The 27,875-nt window shown below is 40.0% G+C and overlaps 1 protein-coding gene across 5 annotated transcripts; it reads right to left on the minus strand.

The window, feature by feature from the left end:
* On the minus strand, positions 1–27,797 carry aPKC (protein kinase C iota type). 5 transcript variants are annotated; one of them, XM_022813047.2, is made up of 11 exons: positions 27,669–27,797; positions 26,600–27,171; positions 15,275–15,396; positions 14,840–14,929; positions 10,626–10,813; positions 7,107–7,325; positions 6,088–6,560; positions 5,583–5,824; positions 5,123–5,264; positions 4,666–4,857; positions 1–4,264 (listed from the first exon to the last, which is right to left on the minus strand). In XM_022813047.2, exons 2-11 carry the CDS (start codon positions 26,647–26,649, stop codon positions 4,177–4,179), a joined length of 1,806 nt encoding a protein of 601 aa, XP_022668782.1. In that variant the 5' UTR covers positions 26,650–27,171; positions 27,669–27,797; the 3' UTR covers positions 1–4,176. The 5 variants fall into 5 exon arrangements, with proteins under 5 accessions (XP_022668782.1, XP_022668781.1, XP_022668780.1 ...); XM_022813046.2 differs by having other exon boundaries at positions 26,600–27,735; XM_022813045.2 differs by lacking the exons at positions 26,600–27,171; positions 27,669–27,797 and adding an exon at positions 17,759–20,295.
* Positions 27,798–27,875: the final 78 nt, after the last annotated feature.

Consider the following 27,875-nt stretch of genomic DNA (forward strand, 5'->3'; position numbering starts at 1 on the left):
TCTTTTTAGTATGAACAGCTTAGCGGCTCAGAGTAATAATTAGGTAAGATGAGTATCAGATCAGGAACAACGGTATAGTTTTCTTATTTTTTTTAATTTTTCTTTTTCTTTATTGTTGTAATTATTATCATACATGTACTTTTGTTACACGTAAGTACAGTGAAGTACGAAAATACACTGGCTTTTTTATTAACTATTTGAACTTATCTCTTTCGCATCTCACAGAGTGAAGTTCTTTATATGTGTCCTTCATAAGTTGTTCCGTTTTTACTGAAAATATTATTGTTATGATTATGTGGGCGTCACATTGTATGTATATATATATATATATATATACATATATGTATATATATATACATATATGTATATATATATACACATATATATATATACATACACATATATATATATACACATATATGTATATATATGCAAGCGGACGGCGCCGATTTGCGGATAAGTTTATGGATACGGTTCCTCACTTTTGATCGTCGAACAAATCGTCTTCATTTGTTTTGTAAAATACGTCTACACTAACCATGTAATTAACCATTTAGTGTATATCATCGTAAAACAAACTTTTTTATCGTTGTTACACGCCGACTGCTCGCTTGTCCCTCTATTCTTGGAAAAATTTTTTGCTCTGCAATAATATAATTTGTTTAATGTATTTCTTACGCTAACGGCGTCGAATGTTCTTCTTCTGCCTGAATAAAAACCGCTCATAATTGCGACACGTCAATCTGTCTCTCTGTCGCTGCCACCATCCTATGAAAACCATTGTTTTGATTGTTTACTTTAACAATAGTGCATTATAAAGATTTCCAGCACGGCCAATAACCGTCATCATTAACCACACAACAGCTACGCTCTAGGACGCATTTAGGGTCAACTGTTTACTGCTAATTACGGTGAGCCTATTTATTGATCTTTATTAGCACACGGGCTTACTTTACACGAAAAACAAATGCATCGATCCACCAACTATACGACCCCACAGATGAACTCTCCCATTCTGGGGGTGTTAGTATCAGTGTTCGGTTGGGGGAGAAACAGCGGTTAACTTCGCTGCGACTGCTACCTCTTTTTGTCCTTACAGGCATATTTCTCTAACATTTACACAGTATTTTACCTTCATTTATCATCATCTAAGGCACCTTTTAAAACATGCTACTTGTATCGCTTTCTCGCCGTAGTTCAACATTGAATTCGTTCTACGTGGCGCAACAATTCAAATATGCTGTATACCATATTGCATATAGAAAATCTATGTAAGAATTGAAAACAGTATTTGTTCTCATCGACTTTTCATGGACAGAAAAAGCGGTGTTGTTCGTCTAGCATTAAGCGTAGCTGACAAAAATCTGTTGAACACAATTTTTGTGTTACCTGAAGATATCTCCGTAGCGTTTTAGTATCAGCCTTCAATAGTAAATCATACTGCTTGAGATGTATCGTCTCAACCGATAAATACGTTACGTTGTATGCAGCTAGCTACCCAGAGAATCGTTAAATCATGTTAAATCGAGTTCGAAAAACGTGGAAGTGTGCGTCTGCAGACAAAATCGAATTATTATTATTATTATTGAATATATGCAAAAAAAAAAATGAAACGCTACATAATAACAGAGCTGCTTTAGGGTACAGTGCTGCCCCTGTCCGGGCATTCCGGAGCTGCGTTTGTTCGTATTATGTCTTAATCAAATCATAATAATTAACTAGGTTAGTTATATCTTTACATGTAACAATACAGGTTATACCATAGCTATTTATCCACTTCTGAAGATACACGGCCTCTAGCAATTGTGATCACGTCTTTTATAAGTGCTAAACCCTTTACATTAAACAATGATAATCATTAATAATCATATAGCGTTTCTCTTCATTGTCATCACACATTTTTACAGCGATCTGCCATAAATCTCGGAAGAGTTTGCGATTGCTCCTCTGTGTGTACCTTCAGTGATGCTAATCAAGTTTTTAACTTATTTCTGTCTTCTGCATTCTACTTACTTCACGCACCCATTCGCATAGTATTCCAGATTTGTGTTAAAACGTAAACTCCAGTGATCGTACTAGCGTGAAGTTACTGTGCATGAAAGCCTAGCCAAGCTGCCAATTTCGGATTTACGCTATATCGCATATGTACTCATAGACAAATCGTTCGTATCGATTTTCTCTTTCTATCCGTCTCGCTATCTCTTGGACATTTCGTTAGCTACTACGAGAAATAGGACGGGACCACTTGCTTGATGTCACACTGTTTAATACGTTCCTTTGTCGGTGTATTGAATGATCAACAGGTGGACAGACTGATCCTCTATTGCTGTTGAGGAAAATCTGAATGTTAACCGACTACATACGATCTGATCTTTTGTACTGCTTTTGTTCTTTGCTTAGGCACAATTTTTTTTTCTATTATTTTTGTGTGTGTACACTAAATACAAATTGGTGGCCTGTTGCTTGTTTCGCAGGGACTTCCTGCCTCTGAAAACGTTTTTCAAAATCTTTTTGCGTTCGACAGTCAGTATTATATACTAAATGTAACGACAATCTTTTCATGTGCAAGAAAGATTAAAAAAAACAGGTGGGACAGTATTCCTTTACAGTTATATTCAATGTTAGTGTGAACAAAACAGGCATATCATTCGTATCAGGCGCACTTTGAATATGTCGTGCCATCTATCCCCTTTTTCTGCACTAAAACCCTATTCACATTAATAATATCGTAAACGAGAAAATTGAGAATATCTAATATGTTCCTTTTTTTTTTTTTGTTTGTTAAATAAGGCAGCATTGCAATTCTTGTTTTTTGTCCAAAGCCCAACTGTATTCAATAAAGCTAATTTTCTAGAGAAACATCCTCTACCAGCTTCACAGTCAAACGGATGAAACCCAAAAGACTATTTCGGCCACTTGATCGCGCATAACGTAATCGCACCGTACAACGTAGCCTGATCCGGCCGGGCCTTGGCGACGTTCATCCTCTCTTCGAGATTCATTCGTGACGATATGTCTCAATAAGTTGCTTTTGGTCTTGTCCTGTAAACTTTATTAAATAACAAAAACGATCTCAAGGCTAAAACATACGAAAAATACGGGCCGCTTACGATAAACAATAATGATATATATATCATCGAAATTGTTTAATTCTTTAGTAAGTAGACTTTGCCGATGTTATCAACAGAGTTAGTGCCTAAGTTAGCCAAGTTAAGAAAGGAATGTATCCTGTTCCCCGCATACGTGCAGTTATTATAATACAAGTTGTTAATAATCGTGTGGGTGTTTGTTGATATTTTGTTATTTTTACACGATGGGTAAATCTCCAAAACATATTGGTACCTCATAATTTTCCTTTTCAGTCATTTTATCGCGGAAAACTTGGCACACTTAATCAAAATATGAAATAATCTATTGCTAATAGGCAGGTGTCTTTTATCCAATAAAAAAGACATCCTAACTGTTTCGCGTAACATGTACTCATTTATCGGTCAGCACTTCCTACACGAGTTACAGCGGTGGGGCATTTGTTAACGATGATTAGTCACGTGTATAAGTTTTCTGTACATACATTAATAAAACGTTGTGTATAGGCACTTCATTCGATCCTAGCTTACCTGGAGAAGCGAAACATCAAACTAACGGTTTCTCTTTAACGTCCGGTTATATCCTGCTAAGCAGTCCCCGTTTCTCGTTCCTCTGTTACTTGCCATAAAAACTGTTTAGCATTTTTGGGGGTTGGTACCCGAAAAGTCGGTAAAAATTTCACTGTACAGTCCCTATTCACAAATCACATGTAGTAAATGTACCCTCTATGTAGCAATGACCAAGTATATGTCTTTATGGCGGGAGCCTAATGTAGTTCTAATGAAACTGTAGAATCTAATAAACTGGAGATGAGAGCTACTTCCTACTTTAGGATGATGAATTCTACCAGTACTATACCCCCTAAACATCATTCGTGTTCCGCTTGTTTTGCCCCTGTCGTTTTTTCCCTTGCTCGCATTTAATGAGGCTCATACTTGACCATGTAGAACTCTAATCCCTGCGCTCTATTTCGCTGAGGCATAGATGCAACGAAAGCAGTCGATTTCACTTAGAAGGTCATCGTGATGATTGTTAGCCATTAGGTTGTCTCGAGCTTTCTTATAGGTTCACATGCGTAACGATAGGTTCTCACACGTTGTCTTCCATTGACATTAGCAGGGGGTTGACGTACTCGAAGCCGTCAAACTCCGTCTGGTCGATCTTACTTATAAGTTTCCTAGTTCATAGTCGCAAGTAAAAACAAGAAGGAAAAAGTAAAGTTAACAAAATAGCAGATTTCATACAGATGTGTTTTATAGAAAGCATGTACAAGTCGGCATTAATGCTTAAATCATTCTTCATCAGATTGGTATAAAATATAATGAACTATTAGCCGATTTTTCACAAAATGCAAATTGCATTTTTCTTAGCTAGTGGTTGATTGCTCTAAGGGGGCGCAATCAGACTTCAGAAAACTAAAAATTACCTCTTCGATAATAAGAAGTCGAAATGAAAATTCGTTAAAAAATGCTAGAAATTGTTTAGGTGTCAAGGTAAATTTCAAGAGACGAGAATAGTGTTATCTATGCAAAATATATGGAACTATCGTTTAACTATAACGATTTGATGGATACGCACGGGTCGTCAGGTGTGAGGCATACAGGCTCTGAGGTGAACTGCGGGTCAAAGTGTTCGAAATCTCGTTCTGTGTCCAATTTTGGCCGGTATGGTGGAGAAATCTGCTTGCTCTCCAATTGTTCCCAATTGATTGCTTTGAAAAACGGATGTGTACATATATCGGGGAAACCTGACGTCGGGTGACAGCCCAATCTGAATGGAAGCGAGGGTAACCGGCCAGTTATCAATTAAAGACAAGGAGGTTACTCCGCCACGATGCTTACATTGAACGTATCGAATTAATAATGCTATATCATCCTGTACGCCTAGTGAAAGCCATCATTACCGCCTGTATTGATCACTGTGTTTGATCAAGCTTCCCAGTTCATGCACATGCTATACATTGTGAAGGTTAGCTCTGGTAGTTCGCATAGCAGCACAAAATGTGACCAACCGCCCCTGATAGCAAAAGACTCACCGTTCCACAGGGTTCTTGTTCAGGAAGCCCTTAAGGACATTTTGAGCTCGTACGGAAATTGACCTTGGTATGCGTATCGTTTTTTCGAGGATGGCCTGGAAAAGGTAGTCCTCGCAGTTCTCGTCTGGATTGTCCGATTGACCTGAATTTTTCACATAACAATCAGACAACAAGAACTTCTTCGATAACTCGTGTAAAGCTTTCAAAAAAGACAGAGAAAATAAAGACTTCACTATTTCTAAACTATCACATTGTTTTTCGTCAGGATTTTCTTGCTACCTTTTTGGAATATCTAGACCGTAAAGCATCCAGCCACATAATCCCTAAATAGAATATACCTGCATAAAATTTTGCCACAGTCGAAATAAGTAATAGCGTATAGTTAATTAGAAGCGACATAGCTTCTAATGCAATTCGAGTGATAGCCAACGACGACGGAGGAATGTCTCAGTTCCCTTACCAATGATGTCAAATGGGGAATGACCAGCCAGCATTTCATAGAGTAGTACTCCCAGTGCCCACCAATCAACGCTAAAGCGGTAGTCTTCTCCGCGCAAGATTTCTGGAGCAATGTAGTTAGGTGTTCCGCAAAATGTCGACGCGAAGTCATTTTCTCTTCGAATGCCTTCTTTGCACATTCCATAATCAGTCAGCTTAATGTGACCCTCGTGATCGAGTAGTACGTTGTCCAATTTAAGATCTCTGCAGAAATATAAAACAACCAACCACTTTTAACAGCTGTTATTTAGCTAGTGAAGAACGTTTTCAGCAGTCCCGGCATACGGCAAATTTTACTTTTCACTCCTATAGAATCAAGCATTTAGAATTCACTCAAGCAGTTAATTAAGGAGAGGCGTTCGGGCGTTTCAACTATTAAAGGGTGATGAGCAAAGTGATACGTGACAGTAATGTAAAGTGCGTTAGTACGTTCGTGCGTAAGGTACGAAGTAAAGTTACTTCTATACCTGTAGATGATTCCACGTTCGTGCAAAAAATGAAGTGCCAGTGAGATTTCTGCGGCGTAGAAGCGTGCATGGTCTTCGGTGAGCTTCCGCATCCGCTGCATATGGAACATAAGGTCGCCTCCACGCACGAACTCGATGACGAAGAATAATCTTGACTCGCTCTGGAAGCATGAATGCAAGCCTACGAGAAATGGAAAGTTCGACGCCGTCTCAAAGACATGCTTCTCCGTTTGAATCCAGTCGATGTCTTCGTCATCGTTAACAAGCGATTTCTTTATGATTTTCATCGCGTAGATCCGTTTTGTTGACTTGAGTTCAACCATAAGCACCTTCGCGTACGATCCCCGGCCGATAACGCGGATTAGCTCAAAATCGTCTAGGCTGTATTGGCCAGGAGTTGTTCCCTGGCTAGCATGCCCAACGCCTGTCGGACTCGCAATCGGGTCTAAAACGTCAATATTTTGCCCATCGCCCTGAAGTCAAACAACAGTAAAATTAGTAAGGGAATTTCTGGTTCAACATGTGGTACGCGAAAGCGATTTAAAACATCCTATGAAGCTAGTCTTCGGTTTAAGAACACAGTGTTCACAGGCGCTATATCGCAGATACCCAGGCAGGCTAAACACTTGAAACTGCCAATTGCAATTATAGTGCCTGATAAACATACATGTAATTAGACTTTATAACAAGATACTGAACTTTTCTAACTAGCGATACTAAAGGCCGAAGTTAATATTAGTATCAGCTGATCATAATGCTAAACAGTCTAATCTTCTTATTCTAGTCTAATCTTTCTATACTATGGGTCAAGTAGTAATGTTTTTGTCTAGTTGTTAAAACATCTTTCCCGCCAAGAATTTTCGAATTAGGATTCAACGGACGTTCACGTTCTCTTCTGTCAAAGCGGGAAGTGTAGAGAGATCACAACAGTAATCAATATCGTGTCATATGAAAAGTTTTCGACGGAAGATGATACTTGCGCCTCCAAAGCAACGAATCGTGTATGCGAGTGCATTTACCTCTTGCAAGATTCTTCGCGGCCCTCGGGGTCCAGTTCCTGTTCGGGCAAGGTGAAGATTGAGTCGACTGTCTCCTCCTTCATCACTCTGTATAACACTATTTCCATTAAGTGCTGGATTGTCATACCCGCCGGTTTCGCCCTTGCGATCACATTGTAACTTTATTGCCTTATGACACTTCTTGTGTACCATAAGTTTGCAGTTGATACACTTGAACCCCTGTAAAAAAAAAACAGCAACAGCAGGTGTTTAGGGATCAGCGGGTGCGAAAAAAAGCGTCAAATCCACAGGCACGTATATTGCAGACGCATGACAAAGTACTTCTCGTTTGATATTGCAAATAATTATATCTTTGGCTGAAATTATGAACAAACTTAAATATTAATTAGCTTAGTTAAAATGACAAAAAAAAAAAAGAACAAAGCTATCCTCAACAGCACTGTCGCCGTACTGTGGATCTTCTTCAGTTGCTGTATTTTTTCATAGCAATTTTGATAACATTTTCGAGACTTTGAAGCAAAGACAAAAAAAGTTTTGCGTTTTACCGGTCGCAGCACTTAAGTCAGTCAAGGTCGGCTAGTTTCTTTTATTTCTTCTTTCGTAGTTCCGTTCACTGTGCGAATATAAAATTTTCTCTGAGGATCGTCTGCACAGATTTGTGCATTTAAATTCTTAACTCATAAGAGAACTTGAGCACCTGAAGTCCAGGCACCAGTTTGCTCACAGACGGACACGGTGGTTTACGATAGAGTCAACGTAGGCTAAGGATGCTAATTCTGGTAAATGATTCTGAAGTCTGCACAACAATAATAACGGTTCTAAAGCATGGCGGTGCCCCGCACATTTTGAAACAGGCAAAAAGTTTCGGCCTGGAGTTTGCAACACCTACAGAATAGTTAGGAAAAATAGTCCATCCCTAACAGACGCAGATGGATTCAATGCTTTATATGTTATGATTTTTGCTGATTTTTTAGATTAGTTATTGTGTTATATAATATACATTGGAAAGCTATACATTTAGACAATGAATCTATTTTTACACACGTACTTGCTTCTCTTACTCCAGACTACAAACCTGTAGAAGTACATTAAATAGAAGCCTGGCTAGCCAACTTCGGCTTTCGAATAAGCTGAGGAGCGGCATTCGAGCTTCACTCGTCGATGGAGCCTTATTTGAGCTGTTCGCTTTTGTAGCCATTGTTGCATGTATTATCTAAACGTATTAAATGTGTGCACCGCGGAAGACTCGCATATTCACCGGCTGACTATCGCCTGTCGAGTAAAACATTCGTTCAACGGAGCATCAACGAAGCAATTTATCACGCAGCGGTATTACTGTATCACAACGTTTCGAATTAGCAGTGACGCACCCCCTGTTTCAACGTGTCGTATTCTGGGAGTAAGCTTGTGGGTCGTTTGCCACAAAATGGAAATCCTCGACTCGAGAGGGAATTAGAGCAGCATGTTTACCAGCCGACCTAAGTCTATTTCCAATTTCTCAAAAAAATGACACCGCCACATGAGACGCTTTGATAAGTTCTATTTCAAGAAAATCAATGAAAACCAATCATAGATATCCGAGCCAGCTTGCCTTTAGGATGACGTCAAGTTCTGTCACAACGGCTCAACGACAGTAATATTTATCACAATATGATATTTGACGAGATGCTCTCAGGAAGACCTTCTCTGTTATCCCATGCGTCCGTGTGTTAGACTGCTAACACAGTTATCCGGGACGCATAACGCGATGTGCGCTATACACATACATCAAAAGTGAACATCCGTCGTAGACACTCACTATGCAGCATTGAAACCGCTTGATTCAATCGAAGTAGATCTTTTTCCGGAAGCCGCTGAGTCGCGTTCCCTTCACTGTAACAGTGCCGAAGGTGCACAACAGAAATAAAACGAGAATATTTTTCCAACACCCCCAAAAATTGCTAACTCCTTCAGGCAATTCCTTGATTCCCTCAAATAGTAGCTTTAAAAAAGATAAGGAAATCAGTCACGCTCTGTTCAACCCTTCGGGGAAATACAGATACGCTCACTTACTCATAGTACAATGCCAAAAAACAATAAAAACACGATCAATTTCTATTCCTAAGGATACAAAGATGAATTACTGCAACGATGGCGCTTTAGTAATAGCAATATAGTATAGCTAAGATGCGGTAAAGACCTTTTTTTCACATAAATTTCGCTTTTTTTACAGTTGACCTATCGAAAAATAGTAAATGTAACTATCATGTTATTCTTCCAGCAAGCACTGGGTGGCCAGGTGGTTACAGAATCGAGCTGCTCGTTGTAATCAAAATCGGGTGCATCAACGGTAAGGTGCAGAAAGCGACGCGTATAGAAACAAACGGATGTAACGATTTCGTAGTATCTTAGTCGATGCCCCATGCTTCTGGAGATCGATTTGATCTCCGACAGCTCACTAACACGGTAGATGTGACTAGCCCGGTTCAATCCGGTTCATTAACAGGGGGACCAATCTCATCACGATTGATTGGTCTCGAGTGGCGAGAATGCAGACGATGCCGTGGCATAACTCGACTTAGAAGAACCGCTTAACAACGATATATACACAAGCAGTGTAAAATTTCAGGGATCATAATATTCAAGTAACATACATTAGTAGGCCCACGACTATTCAGTAACTCTGACATACAAATCTGTGCAAACGTGCAGTTATGATAATGTGCATTTTACTTTGCATTTATGGAGACGGAACGAATCGTTAATAGCAAAGGTAAAAAGGTGTCTCGAGTGAGCTTATCTTCGAAACTTCGAGATTTAGGGGAGCCAACTGAAAGCTAAGCTGTTGATGCACAATTATTTATGAAGCTCACTAGAAAATCCAGATTAAATGAGCAGTTGTCATCTATTGTAGTCCCACATAGGATTCACATCGACATGTGAACTGCAGAGACTTCCTTGATATCACAACGTTACCTTTTTTGAAATCTGAATTGTTGATTGGAATTCGGCGATGGACCGCAGTTTCACCGATCGCGGTTTGAGAGGACAGGTATGAAGAGTGACGATAAAGCATATTTATGATAAGAAGAACGTGACACAAAGACATGGGGCTGCGTAGATACAAGGCCAATTGCGAGTACTTCATATCTTAGTGGTAGTGTATTAAGACACTTTACAATCGGCAATTACGAGGTACTCCAGAACGAGAATCGATTACTCCAACGCAAGACAACACCGAGCCGGAATTTTTTCACACATGTGGGAAGCAGCCACGATCCGCGTTATTAGCAAAGTCTTTCTTCTAAGCTGAAGCTATGTGCCTCAAAAGCGTTCATTCAGTCAAGAGCAGGACAACAAAATTTAGTGTATCATGTGTAGTTTATCTTTAAACTCAATATCCTGTATCTGTGCTTCTGATCACAATGAATAAAAGATGCTCAAAGATTGCTAACCTAAGTTCAATCTCGATGCAATCTTGTTCGTAAAATGAGTAAACTGCAAACTGACGGCTGGTATCTCTGAGAGACGATCGCTCACCTGTCGCCCTAGTCCCCATATGCGATCCATACAATACGTGCAGAAAGCTTTCCGATTGAAACGCTTCGCCTGGAACATGTGGCCGTTGACGCGATAAATTTTCCGCCAACGTCGAGCACCTCGACGATATATGGACTTGTCTTCGCCCGGGCACGGTAGTCCGGGATACGACGGAATTGATGGGAACACTGTAAAATTCCATAAGACAGTATTCAATATAACAATATGCAATATTTTCACATTATTAATAGGGTCAACAACACTCCACAACAGCTCACACCCCTGACACTCTTTTATGATCTTTGTATATATGTGTGCGCTTTGTTCCCTAGCTATCAAAAGCTGGGCTATAGTTTTAAATTTTTTCATTAACGACGAGGTGTTCGAGCTATAACGTAAAATCTAAAACCAGTTATTGCTACAAAATACACATGCCAGCCACTTAATTACTACCAAATTAACAAATGTTTAAAATCAAGCTACTGTGAGAGCTTGACAGCTGGTTTGTCACGCTTAGAAGTTCACTCGTTGTTCCTAATCAGCATGCCAGTGCACATAAAAGAGCTATCGTTTTTTTTTTTTTTCTTATAGGCTTAACTGTGGCTCAACATAACTACAACAAGAAAGTAGTCGTCTTCAAATCTGTTGTTTCTGAAGAGCTATAACATATAAGAAAATTAACGACGTTCAACAATAAGGATCGGTCCCTGCTACTGTTCTTTTTTTCCTATAAGACTACGATGTTCACGTCGTCTTACGCTGTTTATAAATACATTTCGTTTCTATTTATCAGAACCACCGAGTGACATTGAGAAAGACGAAGTTGTGAGAAAAAAATTCAAATACCCCTCCATAGCTACTTAATAGCATAGCTAAAATGGTTTAACTTCTTTTTACCTTTGTAATAAAGCCTATGCGTGCGTTGATGTTTTCTCGCTTTAGAAATGACTTCAAATGTCGCATTGCGTGGTTTTTTCGAACAGCTACAGGAACGAAATAGTACTAGTAACATGTTTGACAACACGATGCAGTTAATTGATGGTCGCAAAGGTTTTCTCTCAAGCACTTCTCTAACCAATATACTCGTCACTATAGCCAATAGGTGATAATACACAAACGTATAACGACGAAGAAAGTGACGAAGGAAAAAAATGCTGTCACCAACACCGAAATGATGAACTAAGAAGCCTGCCATTTGCAACCTGCCTTAAATTTGGCACCGGTAAGCGACGACGAAAGACTTATTAGAATATATATAAGAGAGGGGAGTAGAAAGGCTAAAACTGCGTGGCCACTCCGTCGGCTCGTTGGACGAACTCCAGATACATCTGGCGAGACCCTCCTCATATATTGTTTGAAGCAATGCCGCTAGGTCAATTCGAACACCTTTCCGATAATGAAACAGCTGAGAACTAGAGAGATATATGATATAAAACCTCGCAGCGACGCGCCACCGACATATAAAAAGTGTGCCTCAAGATGTCTTGATTATAGATTTGTTTAACAGGATAACATAGGACTTATTGGTGCCTAACGGATGTCTGCTATCATTAACAATGTATGAGTGTTGTGTGTGCATGGGTAAAGGTGGCTAAAAAACAATATACAGATTGTTATTTAGATATTCTTAGCACCGATTGTGTAACCCTAACAACAACCGACTGCTTGAGGCGCAGTGGGGCAGAACTTGGATACGGCAGGTATGATGTTCAGTTTAATCAAAAGGCCTGTCGTGCTACGACTGAGTCATGAAATTACAGAGTACAATCACTAGAACTACTTCTACAAATATAGTTAAAAAAAAAAAGAAGAAAGGTCTTTTTGTTCCTACAACTTGTATCCTTGGTCCATCTTTATCCATTAGATTCACAAAGGAGCCAGATTCAAGTATAAATTAAAAGAACGTTCCAACTATAAATCTATCTCATACTACACAACGCCAGTTGTGTGTTAGATCGAACACTGATAAAGCTGAAATTAATTTATTATACCAAGGGATTCATTCATTCATTCATTTGACGGTCATGTCATTTGCATATGGAGTACTAATGTAAAATATCGCGAATGTTTTTGCGGAAAGCCCGAAGCTGAGCAAGCTACGACATTTTGATAAGGCTAGAGGAGCTAAAAAAATCACCAAGAAAACTCTATAGTGGCCCTGAATTCTTTTTCGACCGATTATGGGCACTATTTCCGTTCCAGTAAATGTAACCTGATTTCGTTTATTAGCATTGTGATGAGGAAATTTAAAAACAGGGACAAACACAAAACCGGAAAGCAACAGATGATTGCGGGCAGACGATGAGATATGGCAACGTTAGTCTTTGAACCTGATAATGCCCAACAGCTTCAATCAACTTCTTCACGTGGTTGTCGAAAGAAGAAAGCTTGTGACTATTTCTCGCTATTCCTGTATGAACATTGATTTTTTTTTATAAATTGAATAAATGAAAATACTACTACAACCTACATACACGAGTGCTTTTTGAAAATTTGAAGAAGATCCGGTGTGCCCCGCTCATCGACATGCATACCTCATTTATACTCCGCAACTGCTGAGTTAAGAGCCACCATGGACCACGTTAATCATCTCAGCCAACCAACAAAAAACTGCACATGTTTGATCGACAACTAGTCGTCTACTTCGTAGATTTCTACGAAAAACTATTGTCTAATTCCTAGAATATGGATCTTCGATTTTCAGTAACTACCTGATCTGAGATAGTGTTGGAATTGGACTTCTCATTAAATTCACTCAATCAAACACTAAATGAGAAACACACCTAAGAGCATAAGTTGTTTCTTGCAATTCCATTTTGATGGCGTATAAGAGAAAAATTAAAGCGCTCTTTCAATCGAAAGCCGCATAGTGGTTGACGCGGCCTGAGGCGTCGTGTCACTCGTAGTTCACTTGTTGTTAAGGTACAGTCCTTCGAGGTGTGGCAGTGAACTATTCTCTAAACAGCATGGTTAGTGAATAACCCAAGTCAACCCAACTGACCATTCGTATATGACGGAAAAATGGGAAAACCCTGATCCGGTTACTAGCGGTGCTCCCAACGACTAAATATAATTTCTTAATTTTCTCAACGCTATTCTAAATGCAGCTATGGTGCTAAACGACTCGGCTACCAGCTGATATAGTTAATTTTTATAGCGATAGATAATATCGAAAGTAGGACGAGACCCACAAGAAGTTTGGCGCAGAACATAAAATTTCAGGAAGCCGAGCTAACACTACAACTTATAACGGAACTGGATATTAGATTTAAAGTACCATTATAGTGATTATCTTGTTTAAGCTGCAATGGATATTTATACATTATAGGCATTGGCTGCCGAACACCGATGCACAACAGAAATAGCCTTTCTGTTATAACTATCCGTTATTCGTTTCGCAGCTCCAATATTAAAGCGCTGTGTACAATAGGTGTTTTAAAATGGCTGTCGTTGACTCGTTGAAGAACTGCAATAACGATCAATTACGATGGAAGAGTTGGTAGCAACAGAATATTTCGCTCTTGTCTCCTGAAAAATAATCTACTGATATTCCCTTTCACCTTTCACCCTTTCCTATCTCTCTTTCGGTCACGATGTTTACGTAGACGCTTTTGAGATCTGAAATGTTCCTACGCTCCAATGCGATTCTTACGTACAGTTTACAACTGTTGTAGAGCGCCACCTTCGAGTTTAGCAACGCCTACTAAAATCGGTGGGCATCTGGTTTGACGCAGGCTGCCACAACAAAAAACTGTGTATAGAACTGTGTAGGAGGCGATGTTTCAGATGCCATGTATTAAATTTTTGCAACAAACTTTCTAACGGTAACAAGCCAATCACTACAAAACACAGAAATACAAGGTGTTGCACGCCCACACAGGATAGTGCACATACAACACCCATAGATTTAGCTTGTTATCCTTGGCATCTTCCCAATGACGTATCAGCCACATTGTCCACGGCCTGTTACGTACATCAGTTGCCATCACATTCCAATTTGATCATATTTTTTTGCAGTTGCAGTTCAATTTAGAACAGCTCTCCAATTCCACTCACGATTACGTTATTTAGCTTTTGCTCACTTTGCCAGTGCTCGGAGACCTGTTTTATTAAAAGGCCTTCAAGCACTGACGAAAATGATCGATTCGTACTAAGAGCCACCGCAGGAAAAACGTTCAGACGCGAGATACTAGAATAACCGTTACAAAACCTACCATGAATATTGATTTCGGAATCTTTGTTGATTTCATAAAGCCGAATCGCCTCGTCCAGCTCTTCTTGGCTCTCTATCGTACACGGGTCACCTAAAGAACAACATGTACCATTCAATGAGTTCTAACAAAGCGTGTAGCAGTACCTGTCATAATTAGAAGTTAAATCTTTAGACGTTAAAGAGAAGCTGAAGCCTGAAACAAAAACAGTCACGGCAGAATATCTCCCTCAGCCACATGCACCCGTTGCTTCCAGTTCTTGTAGATTTGCGCTGACTGTATTCAATGGCTACGCACTTTATTTAGTGATAACACATAAGATTTATTGACTAGAGCACAATTTATTTGCTTGTTAGCTCTGCACCATTATAGGTACATATAACACATGTATAGACAAAGAGCTATGGAAATGATAAAACGGTGCTTGGCAATATTTACCTTCTTCGTCGACCCATTTTACAGTGAAACGTTGCTGTTCAGAGAATCCGCATACTTCGCGCATCTCAGCCAGGAACCGTTCTAGTCGGATGCCTGGCTCGATGTACAGAACCAAGATCTCGCTGAATAAGGGTAACCGAACAGACAACAGAAATTATTAGAGCTGATTTCTTCATTTATAATGTGTGAGAAGCGAACTATGGTTTGCTATCGAGGCGCTTTTCAGACAGCGCTTGTCCGGGCGGGACGATTCTACCAAATTTTAAAAGCAACACAGACACTTTTCCTATAACTGCATTGGTAACAACGAATATATCGCCAACGGGCGTGGCACTCTGTCAACAGTCGACTGGAAAATAACTAGCAAGATTACTGGAATATGAATTTCGACGAATTTGCTACTAGCGCTTCTGTACAGAGCCGGCTAAATAACTGAACACGAAGTGGTTGCTTTGGTAATTCGTATACGGGGAGGTTTATTCGCATGTGTTCGTTTCCAATTAAACTGAATTCTATGAGCGTTTGGCTAACCATGGGAAACTGTCAATGCTTCATGTTCGAGTGGTCTATACGTAATATACACCATTTTATATACGCACGTTTTTTTTTAGATATCGATTAAAGTTTCCCGCTACCGAAGCCTTTTTTTCGATTGTAGATTTATTAATAAATCAATACAGTGCCGGTGTTTTTATAGTACCGGCAATTAATATTGTTAAGTATTATATTAAATACATACAATGCTATTAAACCATTCTCAGTAACAGTGAGCGATCGCTGCACCCTGTTAAATTGGATAAAAAGTTCTTGTGGCCCTTTCTAGGAAAAGACAACTATCTTTCCCGCTTACGATCACTTGTTGTTTATTTCTCATGTACGTACCCTTTTTGCTCTGTTAGGATCCTCTAATGGTGTTGTTTTGATAGCGTAACTTCGTTAATTCAAAAACACTCAAAGATGTTTTTGACACCTTGTATTTTGCCGAGGCTAAAACGTTGCTGAGACATTTGTTTTGTGTACGGTAACGATTTTATTACTGGCAGGATTGCTCGAGAGTAGTTTATTCGAGTGTAGGTTGGAAACGGCTTCCGGAATGCTTACGGTGCCTTTCGCTCAGACCGTCTGTCTAAATCGGATGACGATTGTCTGAAGGCGCATTTGAAAAAACAGCGGGCGAGCCTCAAATCTCTTGGATTTACCCAGATTAGATCACTCTCGATATCGTACCTTAACGCTGCATCGCAACATATTGCCTGGTATCAAACGTCATGCGGTCACAGTGACAGATTTTTTCTCGAAAGAATCGTCATCCGTAACGAGAAGTAGAGTCGGTACGTCCACATAAACCAGCTATCGGAATGGATGAGTCCAAAATGGATGAAGACTAGCTAGGTCTTCATCTAAAAGAGGTTATGTTTTGCGCTTGGTGGGGCTGCTAGGGATACTTTACTGATATTTCAGGCACGTATATTTAGTCCAGTTACATCGAGTTAACTAGGCTATTCAAAGAAGGAAAAGACTCGACGAAGGAGGCCAGGTAATCTTGTTCTAATACTTACCTAATATTTGAGTCAACAGAAAAAAATGAGTTTCACCGCGCATTCAAGATGGCCGTGGTTGAGGATGGCGAGTTTAATTTAAAAGAAAAAACAGGACATCCGAAAACACTAGAAGATCTAAAAGTCGCAGTTGGGCCTGTTAAGCCGCGTATACACTTTTTGGAATATCCTGTGCTTATTTAAGGATGCACTTGTCGCAGTTAGATTAGGTCATTTGCTTTCAAAGCTGGAGAACAAATTATTGGAGTAATTTAGGTCGTCGATTAAGTTATTTCTCAAAAAGTTATCGCCCTGAAAAGATATTCCTTTAAACATTTACTCAAGCATTTATTAGTGTAGCACTTGTGCATGACCTGTTATAATAAGAGATGATGCGGTAACTTCTGTCTATTTGAAATTTGTACAACTAGTTTATATGCAGCCCCACACAAGCAAAAAAGATGTTATCAGATATTTTCTGTTATTTACCTGCGCGGCAATAAATCGGGAACTTGCGCATAGAATTAGGACGTTGTTAAAGGTCACCAATCAAATTGCAAATCTATTGTCGGGAAGCTCGTTAAGTAAAGGATTCGATAATACGGCTTTCCATAGCGGCTGAAAATGTAATTGGAAACAGTTACACAATTTGTAGAATTCTCTTTTTTCAAACGTGTAATACTCGTCTCAATCACATGGCATGAGATCAGTGAAACTGTAGAAATCATATTGTGTGTCTATTAGTTTACCTGTAAGGTCATTTGATATTTAATGACTTCGATAGAAGTCAATCTGAAGCCATTTTTATGACAACTTTGAGGAACAAAGAAAAACATTATTTTCAAGACTCATTTACACTTGTAGAACTAAAGTTTTTTTTTTTTTACAATTGTTCATTATGAGTTAGTGTGGGTAAGAGATTGCTGATAGGTAAAAATAACGACACCTTTTGAAGTGCACATATAAGCGGCTTTTCCTTCGTCTCCTCTTAAGCTCCAAGTGTGTACAAAATACATCCTGTTTCCCCGCTCCGAAACGCTGGTTTTGCATAATGCGGATCCCGACGCCACTTGATTGCTGCAGTATTCGCCGATAACTAATCCTCTCATAGGCAGTTGCTGGTTTCACCGCTGCTTCGTCGCAAAGGTCCCTCGCAGCCAGTTCACTGACATGTCGCAATCGAGCTTCACTAACTTCACCATTATTACGTCTATCTATGTAGGTTCCAACACGGCCATCAACACAAACGAATTCTGAACTATCACAACTCTTTACACAACGAATATTTCGAGCTAGGTCGTCGCTGCTACTTGCGTTACCCAGCAAGTGTGCGCAACTGTTCCTCTCAGCTGGAGCGCCACTATCGTATGTATCCTCTCCGCGCCCCTCATCGCAAGACGAGGAAGAGTACGACCATTCAATTGAGTCATCCGCAAATCCGCATCGGGCTCCACACGCCGTTCGCCAAGCTATAACTCGTGCTACAATGTCCATCTTATCTGCTGTATGAACTGATTACTCTCATACTACGAACAGGACGACACCAGAAGTGATATAATTCACGAGCTAGTCGAATAGAAATAGACGCCGCAGTAGCAATAGTTGTAGCTGGCCGCTTGCTGAACATGTGTATTGTTTAAACTGCTAAGCAACTATGTCTACGACGAAGGAGGCAGATATCGAAATCAGAAATCGATACCACATCATTCAATCAGCGGGCGTGACTATGCTATGTAGGCTAGTAAAATTGAACAAGAGATGTTGTTAAGGCCAACTAAGTGATTTTGTTAGCCTCTTCATTATGTATTTTTAAAGGTAAATTCCCTTCTATGAGCTACAACGCACGGGGAAATTAGATGTGTTATGCTTAAAATCACAGAGCACCGGACAGCCAACACTTGCTTGTTATGTTATTAAACACTTCGGGCCGAAACGTCTTGTTTCTCAAATACTAGTTCAGACTCGGAAACTTATTTTACACGAAAACTCCTGACATTAACTGGGTAGACCACAGATAGTTGCACAACATACGTAACTGGACGGCACTTGTATTTAATGCGGTTCTTTCAAATGTTATGTTATGGCATTATGAAAGTTATGGGTAAACCTCGAATCACAGAATGAGATTACACTTATTTTTCTCCAATGATACACGCAACTATACTTTAACCACACCTTGTCAAAACACAGTTATGACTCACATAGCAGCTACTATATTTCGTATAGTACATCTAGTGACAGGCACCTTGAAAGATGTCACCGTAACGCGAAATCCTAGTGATGTCCTACTTTGCACCACGTTTGGTTAGGCTGAATTCAGGTAGGCAGCGCTTATGTTCCCTAGAACAACTGCGCTAGTGTTCATCTACCGTATCACTGGCACAATGCGCCCTACTTCCCTGTATTTTTCCTGTTCCTATTTGTTCCAAAGAAGAGCCTTTAGTACAACGCGGGTACGGCTCTATAATGAACGAAAGCTTTTTCCCATATGACCAACGTTTTCACACTGCTTTGCACAGTCTGCACAGCTGTGATTCGTGCTGGAAACCACCACTCGTAGCAGCAACTGACGGAGAGATCGGCTGATTGCCTAACTGGTCGACTAAAAGTAAGTGAATTTGCAGCTAGCGTTGCGTAGTCCTTCGGGCATTGTCGTTGTAATCGCCGCTGAGAAGTCTCTCTAACAGTTACAGCCGCACAAGCAACAAGGAGCGACAATAATATACGCCGTTGTCGTTAGCTCTAATTCCTCGTGACCGGTAGATTCAACTGGCCCTGCCCACTTACACGCGCGACATAAAAGATCAATGAACGCGACTGTCGCTTTCCGGTGTCGTCGCCTGCCGTCGAGGTCGAGCACAATAATGATTTATGATGATGATTCAATGATTCATTCCTATAATACTACGACAACGACGACGATGGTCACTGTAACACAGATTGACTTGAGCGGCTGAAACCAACGGGCTAACTTAATGACGGCTTAATGACAACGATGACGACGAAGATCCGCACAGCGTTTTTTTTCGGCTATATACAGTCACGACACCATCGACAACTGCGTTTAAGGTACGCATTCAACTATATACAGGATTGTCAATAACAACTTGAGTAACACTTAGCAGACTACTGACAGTAACTTTCGCAGGCCACGCTTAGAAATTACACCAATCGATACCGGTAAGCTAAGTGTACCGGTAGGTAAGAAGAACTGCGATGATGCCTAAAGCGGCACAAATGGAAATATTAATCTGATTCGTATTCCCTTTATGTAGATTTATTCGCAGTAATCAAGCCTTTGATTTCTTTTGACATATAGGCGCGCTTTTGCTTACCATCTAGTCTTTAACATTTTAAATCGCTCAATTAAAAGGCAAAAACAGGTAAATTGATAATATTGCTTCTATGATTAATGTTGAAGATATTGTCGTTAATACTTTCTCTTCCTTCTTTTTCTTTGTGTTTTAAGCCAAAGACAACGTTTATGGTGAGTCAGTAGTTTCTAGGACAATTGCTTTAATAAGCAGTCCTAGATTTACCGCCTTGTCTAAAAATTGGATTGTCCAGAGCTATTTAGTGAAGAACATAAAATTTAGGAAATGCTTGCGTCAAGTCACTAGTTATACATAGTTATAAGCTGCTTGAGCGTCATCAGTGTGGGGGTCAAGATATTGTTTAGAGCTGAAAATTCACGCTCAGTGATGTTGTGCAAAGGAAAACGCGCTACTTAAGTTGATCGGAGATCGGTGAAAACATTAGGCAAGGAGGTCTTCTTGCAGTCATTTTAAAGGCCGACATTAGGATATTGAGAACCATGTGGGAGATCTAAAGACGAACAGCAATATACTATAGAGAGCTTATTTGAAACAAACAAAGCGTGAAGTTTTCGGTTAACTTGATAAGACACTCCTTGAAAGAGGTGTTTTGAAATCATAACGAAAGCACTAACGTGAAGAAAGATAAAGATGGATTCCGCATGAACTGAGTGTAGGAGAGATGAAAGCACGTGTAATGTACCCTAGAAAGATCTCACGCAACTATTAGCAAAAGAATCTGCTGCAAAAGAATCTGCTTGGAAGCCGACGTCGCCATAGACGAAACATGGATAGACCCATGTCGCCCGGTAAAGAACCACTAGGCGAGATAATGGCTTCGAACAGAACAAACCGACTTCCGTATTAAATTAATACTTCACCTTGATTGATAATTCACCATCATCAAATTGATACCTCATACTCGCAATAGATGCCGGGCATCTGTGGTTACCAGATACTGCCCGAAAGAGACCGATTAAGACTGCCGGATATCTCGAACTCTCAAAGAGCACCATCGCTGTGTCGCGCAGCAATTGACACCATAAAACGTAGTCAGTCGGTAACAACGTGACCTCATCGCCATGCTTCAATCACGGTTTGGATCGAGGCAAACAGAATGAAGCCATTGCTTTAGCCTTTATATTCTCCAGATTTAAGTCCATGTGATTTCGATTACTTTCATGTCCAAAAGAGGCCACTCATTCTCTCAGACAAACCACCGACATCGGGATTAGACGCGGTAACGCAAATCAAATATGCACAGCTGTTGAGAACTTCTTGGCTTGCGTATTCAATAAAGGGAAACACATTTGACACACACCGAAACGCCGTCGTTCTGTTTAAAAGTTATTTACGTTTTTCAAAACGCTAAACAGCTGCAGACCGCCTCATATACACATACCGCTAATGGTATCCATTTGGCTGTACGCCGGTCGATGGGGTCGATTTTTGATCCACGCGTGTCTATTTGACGTCGGTCAAAATCCGATTCGAACTACAAACTCTCACTGAAACCGTCTGCCGACTGCCTGCTCGAGTCGGGGAAAAAAAGATCATTCCACTTCTGCTGTCACGGATTAATGTACAAAGGACAACACATTTAACGCTGATTTAGCAAAAGACGCCTTCGAGCAAATATAAGCTAATCTTATGATCATGAGCGTTGCGGATAGAAAGAAAGATCGCAAAAAAATTATGCCATCTTCGTCCAATCTTAAAGCTGGTAGAGAATACGTTTGCCGAGGCGCAGATAAGATTCAAATAAGGTTTTATATAGTCGTGAAAATGCTTCCAAAACTTCAACGAAATAGAATTTACGAATATATTCCCTAGCATCAATATTCCTATTTTTTGATCACTGTTTCCTCAAAAACTCAAACGAAGAATAGTGTAGTTTGTACATAGTCTTCAAACACTTTACATCACGTACGCACAATGTATATGTGTATGTGAGATAACAGTGGTCTTTACCATTTGGAAAAACCTGCGTTTCCCAACGAACGTGGGCCTCTACTTCACGTAAATGGAATGAAGCTAACGAATAAGAAAATCTTCTGCTATCGATGCAGCACTAACTTAAGCGATTCTTATCTCTATCGCATCATACGTGATGAAAAGTGGTTGGTAGCATTTGAAGATTTATTAGTAATCACAAAAACATGCGTAATAATTTACAAACGCTACAAATCTCAATCAAAGATTTTCGTCATTTGTTTTCGTTGTTTCCCGAAATGATTAATTGTCTTTAATAACAACATGGCAAAATGTGAAGCATATCAGGCAGATGTTTCTTTATTGAAGCTGTTTTAAATCCAAGTGCATATTCTTATAATCCCTATTTAAAAACAATTATGGTAGGTTGTTTACTTTGACTTTAAATTTCGATATATATAAATATACAGGACAGCAAACCAATATAGAGTCAGTTAAGCAAAAACTATGTCTTTCATGATATTTTTTACCACATTTTTTAAGCAAAAATATCACTCATTTCTTTCCCGACTTGACTTAACCTAATGGAGATGTTGCTAAACAAGGACAGTCACAGGTAGTAATGAAAACTATGCAAACATCCCGTAGGCAACAAGATGCTTAAGGTGCGATAAAAACATCGTGTGGCAGTCTTCTTGGCCATAGTAGAACCAAAGCGATGTACGTATTCGCTTGGCAGATGTCTATTAAATATCGATAGTCGAAGGCTTTTCCACATTGATCATACCAATAAACGCCATAACTACCTACGCCATAGCTACCCTGTGACAGCACGTGTTTCGAAAGGCCGACCCGGATCAAATCAAACCAAAAACTTCACATTTCTTCGGCATTTCATTCAGTCGACTTCGTATATGAACGCTTGAAATTGGACAATGACCTCTAGAGCAGAAAAATCATTTGACTGAACGTTTCGTGAGACCCTGTCGAAAATTATAGATTTCGTCAAAAGAAACTCGGGGTAATTGACATATGAAATTACTGTCAAGCGAACGGGGTCGAGATTATCAACTGCATCAGATCTACATGATTTTATGACATTATAGGACAGTGGTTACATTAAGTCGGAAGCTTTTTACAGGACTAATAAGTCTTCAGAAACTATTGTTCAGAGGAGCGCACAAATCTTTCTCTCTCGAATAAAAGGAGTAAGTGTGCTTTATTACCAAATTTTATATTATCGTTACCCAACTGACAACAAATAGCGAAAAGCATAAATTAATTGCGTCGCGTCACACAAACTCGTTCGCTTATTGCTACAGGCGCTTGTGTGTACGCTTTTAGGCTTTAGATATGCACGAGCAGAGATGGGATCTGAACTCATTGACACCTAAACAAATTTGCTTGATTCTCATAACTATAGACAGAGCGATTTCATCGCTTATCATAAAAATGTTGGTTTTCATACAAATTGAATGGAGAAAAGATGTGCACCCAATTAGACTTCCTTAACAAAATCTAGTGTTGTTCCAGCGCGACTAGATTGTGCAGTCGAAACGATTAAAATCATTCAAATGAAAACGAAGCTCATGTTCGCGCTTCGTAGGCCAATTTCCGACGACTATAGAGAAAATATTGTTGTAAGAAAGCAAATAAAAAATCAATTACATTATATTAGTTTTACTGTTATTAATATTTAAGAGAAAATGATATAACTGCAGTGCTTAAGTTTCTAGTTGTGAATATCGTTTAAACAGGTGATATGACACATACGTATACTTTTTGTTCGATTAAAATGTCTTTTGTACAGGAAATCATATAAAAGTGGTCAAAGTGTATTAACTTAAACTTTTATAGGAGCTCCTCAGGGCGAACAAGGAGATGATTTGTCTTGTACGATGAAGCACAGCTGAGAAAGTTTATTAGGAAATTCTTTTCATCTGTCCTCTTGCTCATAGTATAGCACTTTGCACGGTAATGTAATCTTTAATGTGGCTTAAGTGCCTGAAGGCAGTAGGTACAGGTTTTGTTCTGGAAGGGAAAACGACGTTGCCTAAATGTACTGGGTCCAATTTCCACAACCTATTACGCACAGTCATGCAACAGCATATAGCAGACCTTTGAAGCACAATAAATTACTCTGCCGCTTCTTCAAATTCGCTATACAATAAAAAATAACTGCTCACACTTTAATGAATAATAGAGTTTCCTTAGAATTACCTTATGTGTTAATTTAAGGTTCTGATCGCTTTAATACCATAATAATACACAAATTCTATTTTATATTGAAATTTTGCGCGGCCGTGCCTTTCGTTTTGCAAGGAATGAGCGCTGCCATTTCATTCTGCCAAATATCCCGAAGTCACGCACTGGATCCTACAACCTTAGAATAAAGAGAACGTAAGTGATGGCGCGTTTTTCGATAGTCAATTAAACAGATCGTGAAAAAAAACACCTAGTAAACTAGTTTCTCCGCACGCAGTCTACTCATACGTGAGGTAAATGGTCCTTTTGCCATAATCGGGTACATAGTACAGCACCGCAGAACTTTCACAGACCACATCACGCATGCGTACGATAACCTGTTTTACTAGTGCAGCGGCACAAAAGGGAGGATGTCATTGCGTACGGCTTTCGAATTAATCTACATGCTTGTCCTGCTTCAAAGCCATACAGGCCGTCCAGGTGCGGATGCCTCTGGCAACAATTCAAGGGAATTGATTATATATCGAGAATAGTAGCTGTCGCAATGCTAGCAATAGGTGAACGTAACACATGGAGGTCTTATTTTTGAGAAACAATGCCCACTGCTCAAGACTGAGTCTGATGAGACAACTTCTTCGAGAAACGTAAACAAGATGGCGATGGAAGTTCGCAGTTGACAAAACTACTTCATGGGGGCAGTAATATAAAAACGAGGCGGAGGGGAAGGACGAAAAACACGTAAGGAAGAAGTGTGAAACCTGGGTGCTAGAACCTCACAGAACATCTCGTATCTTACAAAATCCTCCTCTTCTTCCCGAATCTCGTCCACCAATGCCATCATCCTACCTGACAGTCACTTTCATAGTCAGCACTATCCTTGCCGAATACTGTACTTTCAAAATATGTATATGTCAATGAATGAGAAGGGCGGTAAAACGGTTATAATATTAGTTGTTTCTCATATCCCTTGTGAATACAACGATTCAAAGCACATCAGCAGCTGGTGGCGGCCGTACGCGGTAGGATACCTCGTAACCACACAGCAACTGTACCAGTATCATAGAGTTACACAGCCGCGATGGCTGTACGCTGCTCGCCATTCTGTTGCTGTTACTTTCAGCATCAGCCACTGTCAGACACATTTACGTCTAGCAACAGCGAGGGCGGCTGGTTTCTATTATGACAAACATGACGACGAAAATAGAAACGCTCAAACCGCTAAGCCGATGAATACGCTTTCGATCTTGTCCGCCAGTTCTCCGGCACTTCGCAAATCTGTCGGTTCAGCGCATACAGATACGCACGGACGGACGCACAGGTAGCTTCATTTAACTGACGCCGTCCACCCGTAACGTTTAGAACCGGATGGCAGGGTTTCATTCTATGGTAGTATTTACTATGCTTAGAATTATGCCGCCCGTAAGAAGCAAACGGAACGACCAACTGCACCGCAACGAACAGACAAATAAACATCGTTTTCGCCTGGCTAACGGTGGCGGAATGTTGAACTTATCCATTATTCGCAAAAGCGAGTACGTACGTTGAGCTACGAGCTGTACATTGATTATCGTACATGATAAGGCCCCATGACGGACTACTGTTACGCCAAAAACCGGATCGTATCATAGAAAAGTTTATATTTTACAATACATACGCACAACAAACAACATACGCATTAAAACGGCAATGAGACGAATTTCGACCACAAGAAGTTCTTTCGCCCATCGAGCTTGTCGTTTCATTGGATGCACACACCATAAATAAAAAAAACTCACAAATCAATGCAAGGAAATTAGCAAAAGCCACAATATTGCAGTAATAAGAATAATATAATAATTATGAGATATATATGCATATTATTTTTGCAAAGTATTACCTATTATATGTACATATTAATATGCACAACTATATCGTTTTTACGGTTGTAATTGCATTGCTAATTGTATGAAGCAAATAGCAAAATCCGAATGGAAAAAAATCCTTTCCTTTTTCAAAAACCTCCACTCGATATCTATATATAATCGTTAAATTTGCACGGATGCAGTAAACAACATAAAGTTCTTTACAACTTAGTTACATGAAAGTTACATGAGCATTGTACCACCGAAAGAATTCAAATGACGAAATGCTGGAGAGATTTGTCATCACAAATCCTTCCATCATAGTGGCGGAAGAATTCGCGGTAGTTACACTGATGTCTCCTCTCCCCCTCCTGTCTTCATCGTGTTGAAACATTCGGATCGATCCATCTATGTCTATCTGTTCGTCTCTCTGTCTGTTAAATTTTTAGGCAAAGCAACAGGTTGTTAACAGTATGCGCACTTTACCATACTCACCCATTATAGGCACATTTAAGCCTGATTTCATCACCGTTCTCGTGGGCCATAATAATAATGATGATTGTGTTAATAATTATGATGATGATGGTGATGATTGACCCGTCAGCGTGTGTTTTTGTTCCAATTCTGCCTGTTACGCTGTCACAAGAAACTAAACACACAGCTGTGTTGACAGATTCAGCTTGAGGCAGCGTAAATATCTCCTGTATGGCTTTACGTCAGCTCAGCGGGTGCGAAGCACGCTCCTGCACAATCTGTTCGTCCTTCCAGGAGGCGTCCACTACTACACCACGCAATGATGATGCTGATGTTGGTGATGACGATGATGATGACAGCAACAGCGGCAGCGCCTACTCGTAATGTACATTGTTGTTTTCCCGCCGCTGTTACCTGCTTACTTTTTTTATGTCCTTCTGACTTCCTTGCAGTACCAGTCAGCGGCAATCCGACGGGTGTACACACTGTCCTGTCGCAACTGCCGCTGGCAGAATCAGATCAGCGTCCGAGATATTTCGAGCAAAGTTTACTAATGTTGGATCAGGTTGTCCTTGATGGTCTGACATCTGCAACTGTATTTCATGACAAATGAGACACTGGTGAAATTTCTACTGAAGGGGCGAAGTCTGCATTTTTGAAAGACCTTTGTATACACCAGTTATTCTGTGTGCCACCGGTCAATGAGTGATAATAAATAACAAAGAACTTGTAGCGACTTTTGGATACGGATCCGCACATTAATCACAGTAACATGTTTCGTTGTGGATTAGAATTGGGGGCGAAACCATCTACTTCAATCAATGGGAACGAACAAGGTTAGATACGGTTTCGTGGGGTAATTCTTGAGCGAAGACGTTATTCCTGGTTGTTTGTCGTACATTGAAAAAGTTTTCCAATGCACCTTCGCTCATGGATATGACAGCATCACAATCGGTCGCACTCTAGTTCCCTATTGATTGTAGCTCGACGATTTGACACTAGCTAGCTTTGGCATCCCATCCCATCTTGACAGAACTGTTATATATATCGTATATATATAGTTAGTCGGTTCATGGTGAGTTTCCTGTACCAGCAACACTCGCAGCTAACATCAGCAACTCTCACAGACGACGTTCGTTCGCCAGACAAGACACACTCTCGCACAGACTGGCCGGAGAGGCACCCAAATATCCAAACATAGTAGTGTGTTGTCTGTCGGCAACACGTTGCGTTCCCGATGCAGGATACGCGAACGTATCCGCAGACAATTCCCGTCTCGTATAGGCAACTGAAAAGA

Source organism: Varroa destructor, unplaced genomic scaffold (genome assembly GCF_002443255.2).
Source record: "Varroa destructor unplaced genomic scaffold, Vdes_3.0 BEIS01000006.1, whole genome shotgun sequence".
In the NCBI taxonomy this organism is placed as follows: Eukaryota; Metazoa; Arthropoda; class Arachnida; order Mesostigmata; family Varroidae; genus Varroa; species Varroa destructor.

Bases quoted from the DNA above. Each gene is read 5' to 3' on its own strand.
- aPKC (XM_022813045.2), bottom strand. From the start codon at position 18,306: ATGGACATTGTAGCACGAGTTATAGCTTGGCGAACGGCGTGTGGAGCC. The intron at 15,397-17,758 runs GTGTCGTTATTT...ACCCTTATTCAG, and splicing joins TTATATGTGCACTTCAAAAG to CGAGATCTTGGTTCTGTACA. The intron at 5,825-6,087 runs GTATAGAAGTAA...ATATTTCTGCAG, and splicing joins GAACGTGGAATCATCTACAG to AGATCTTAAATTGGACAACG.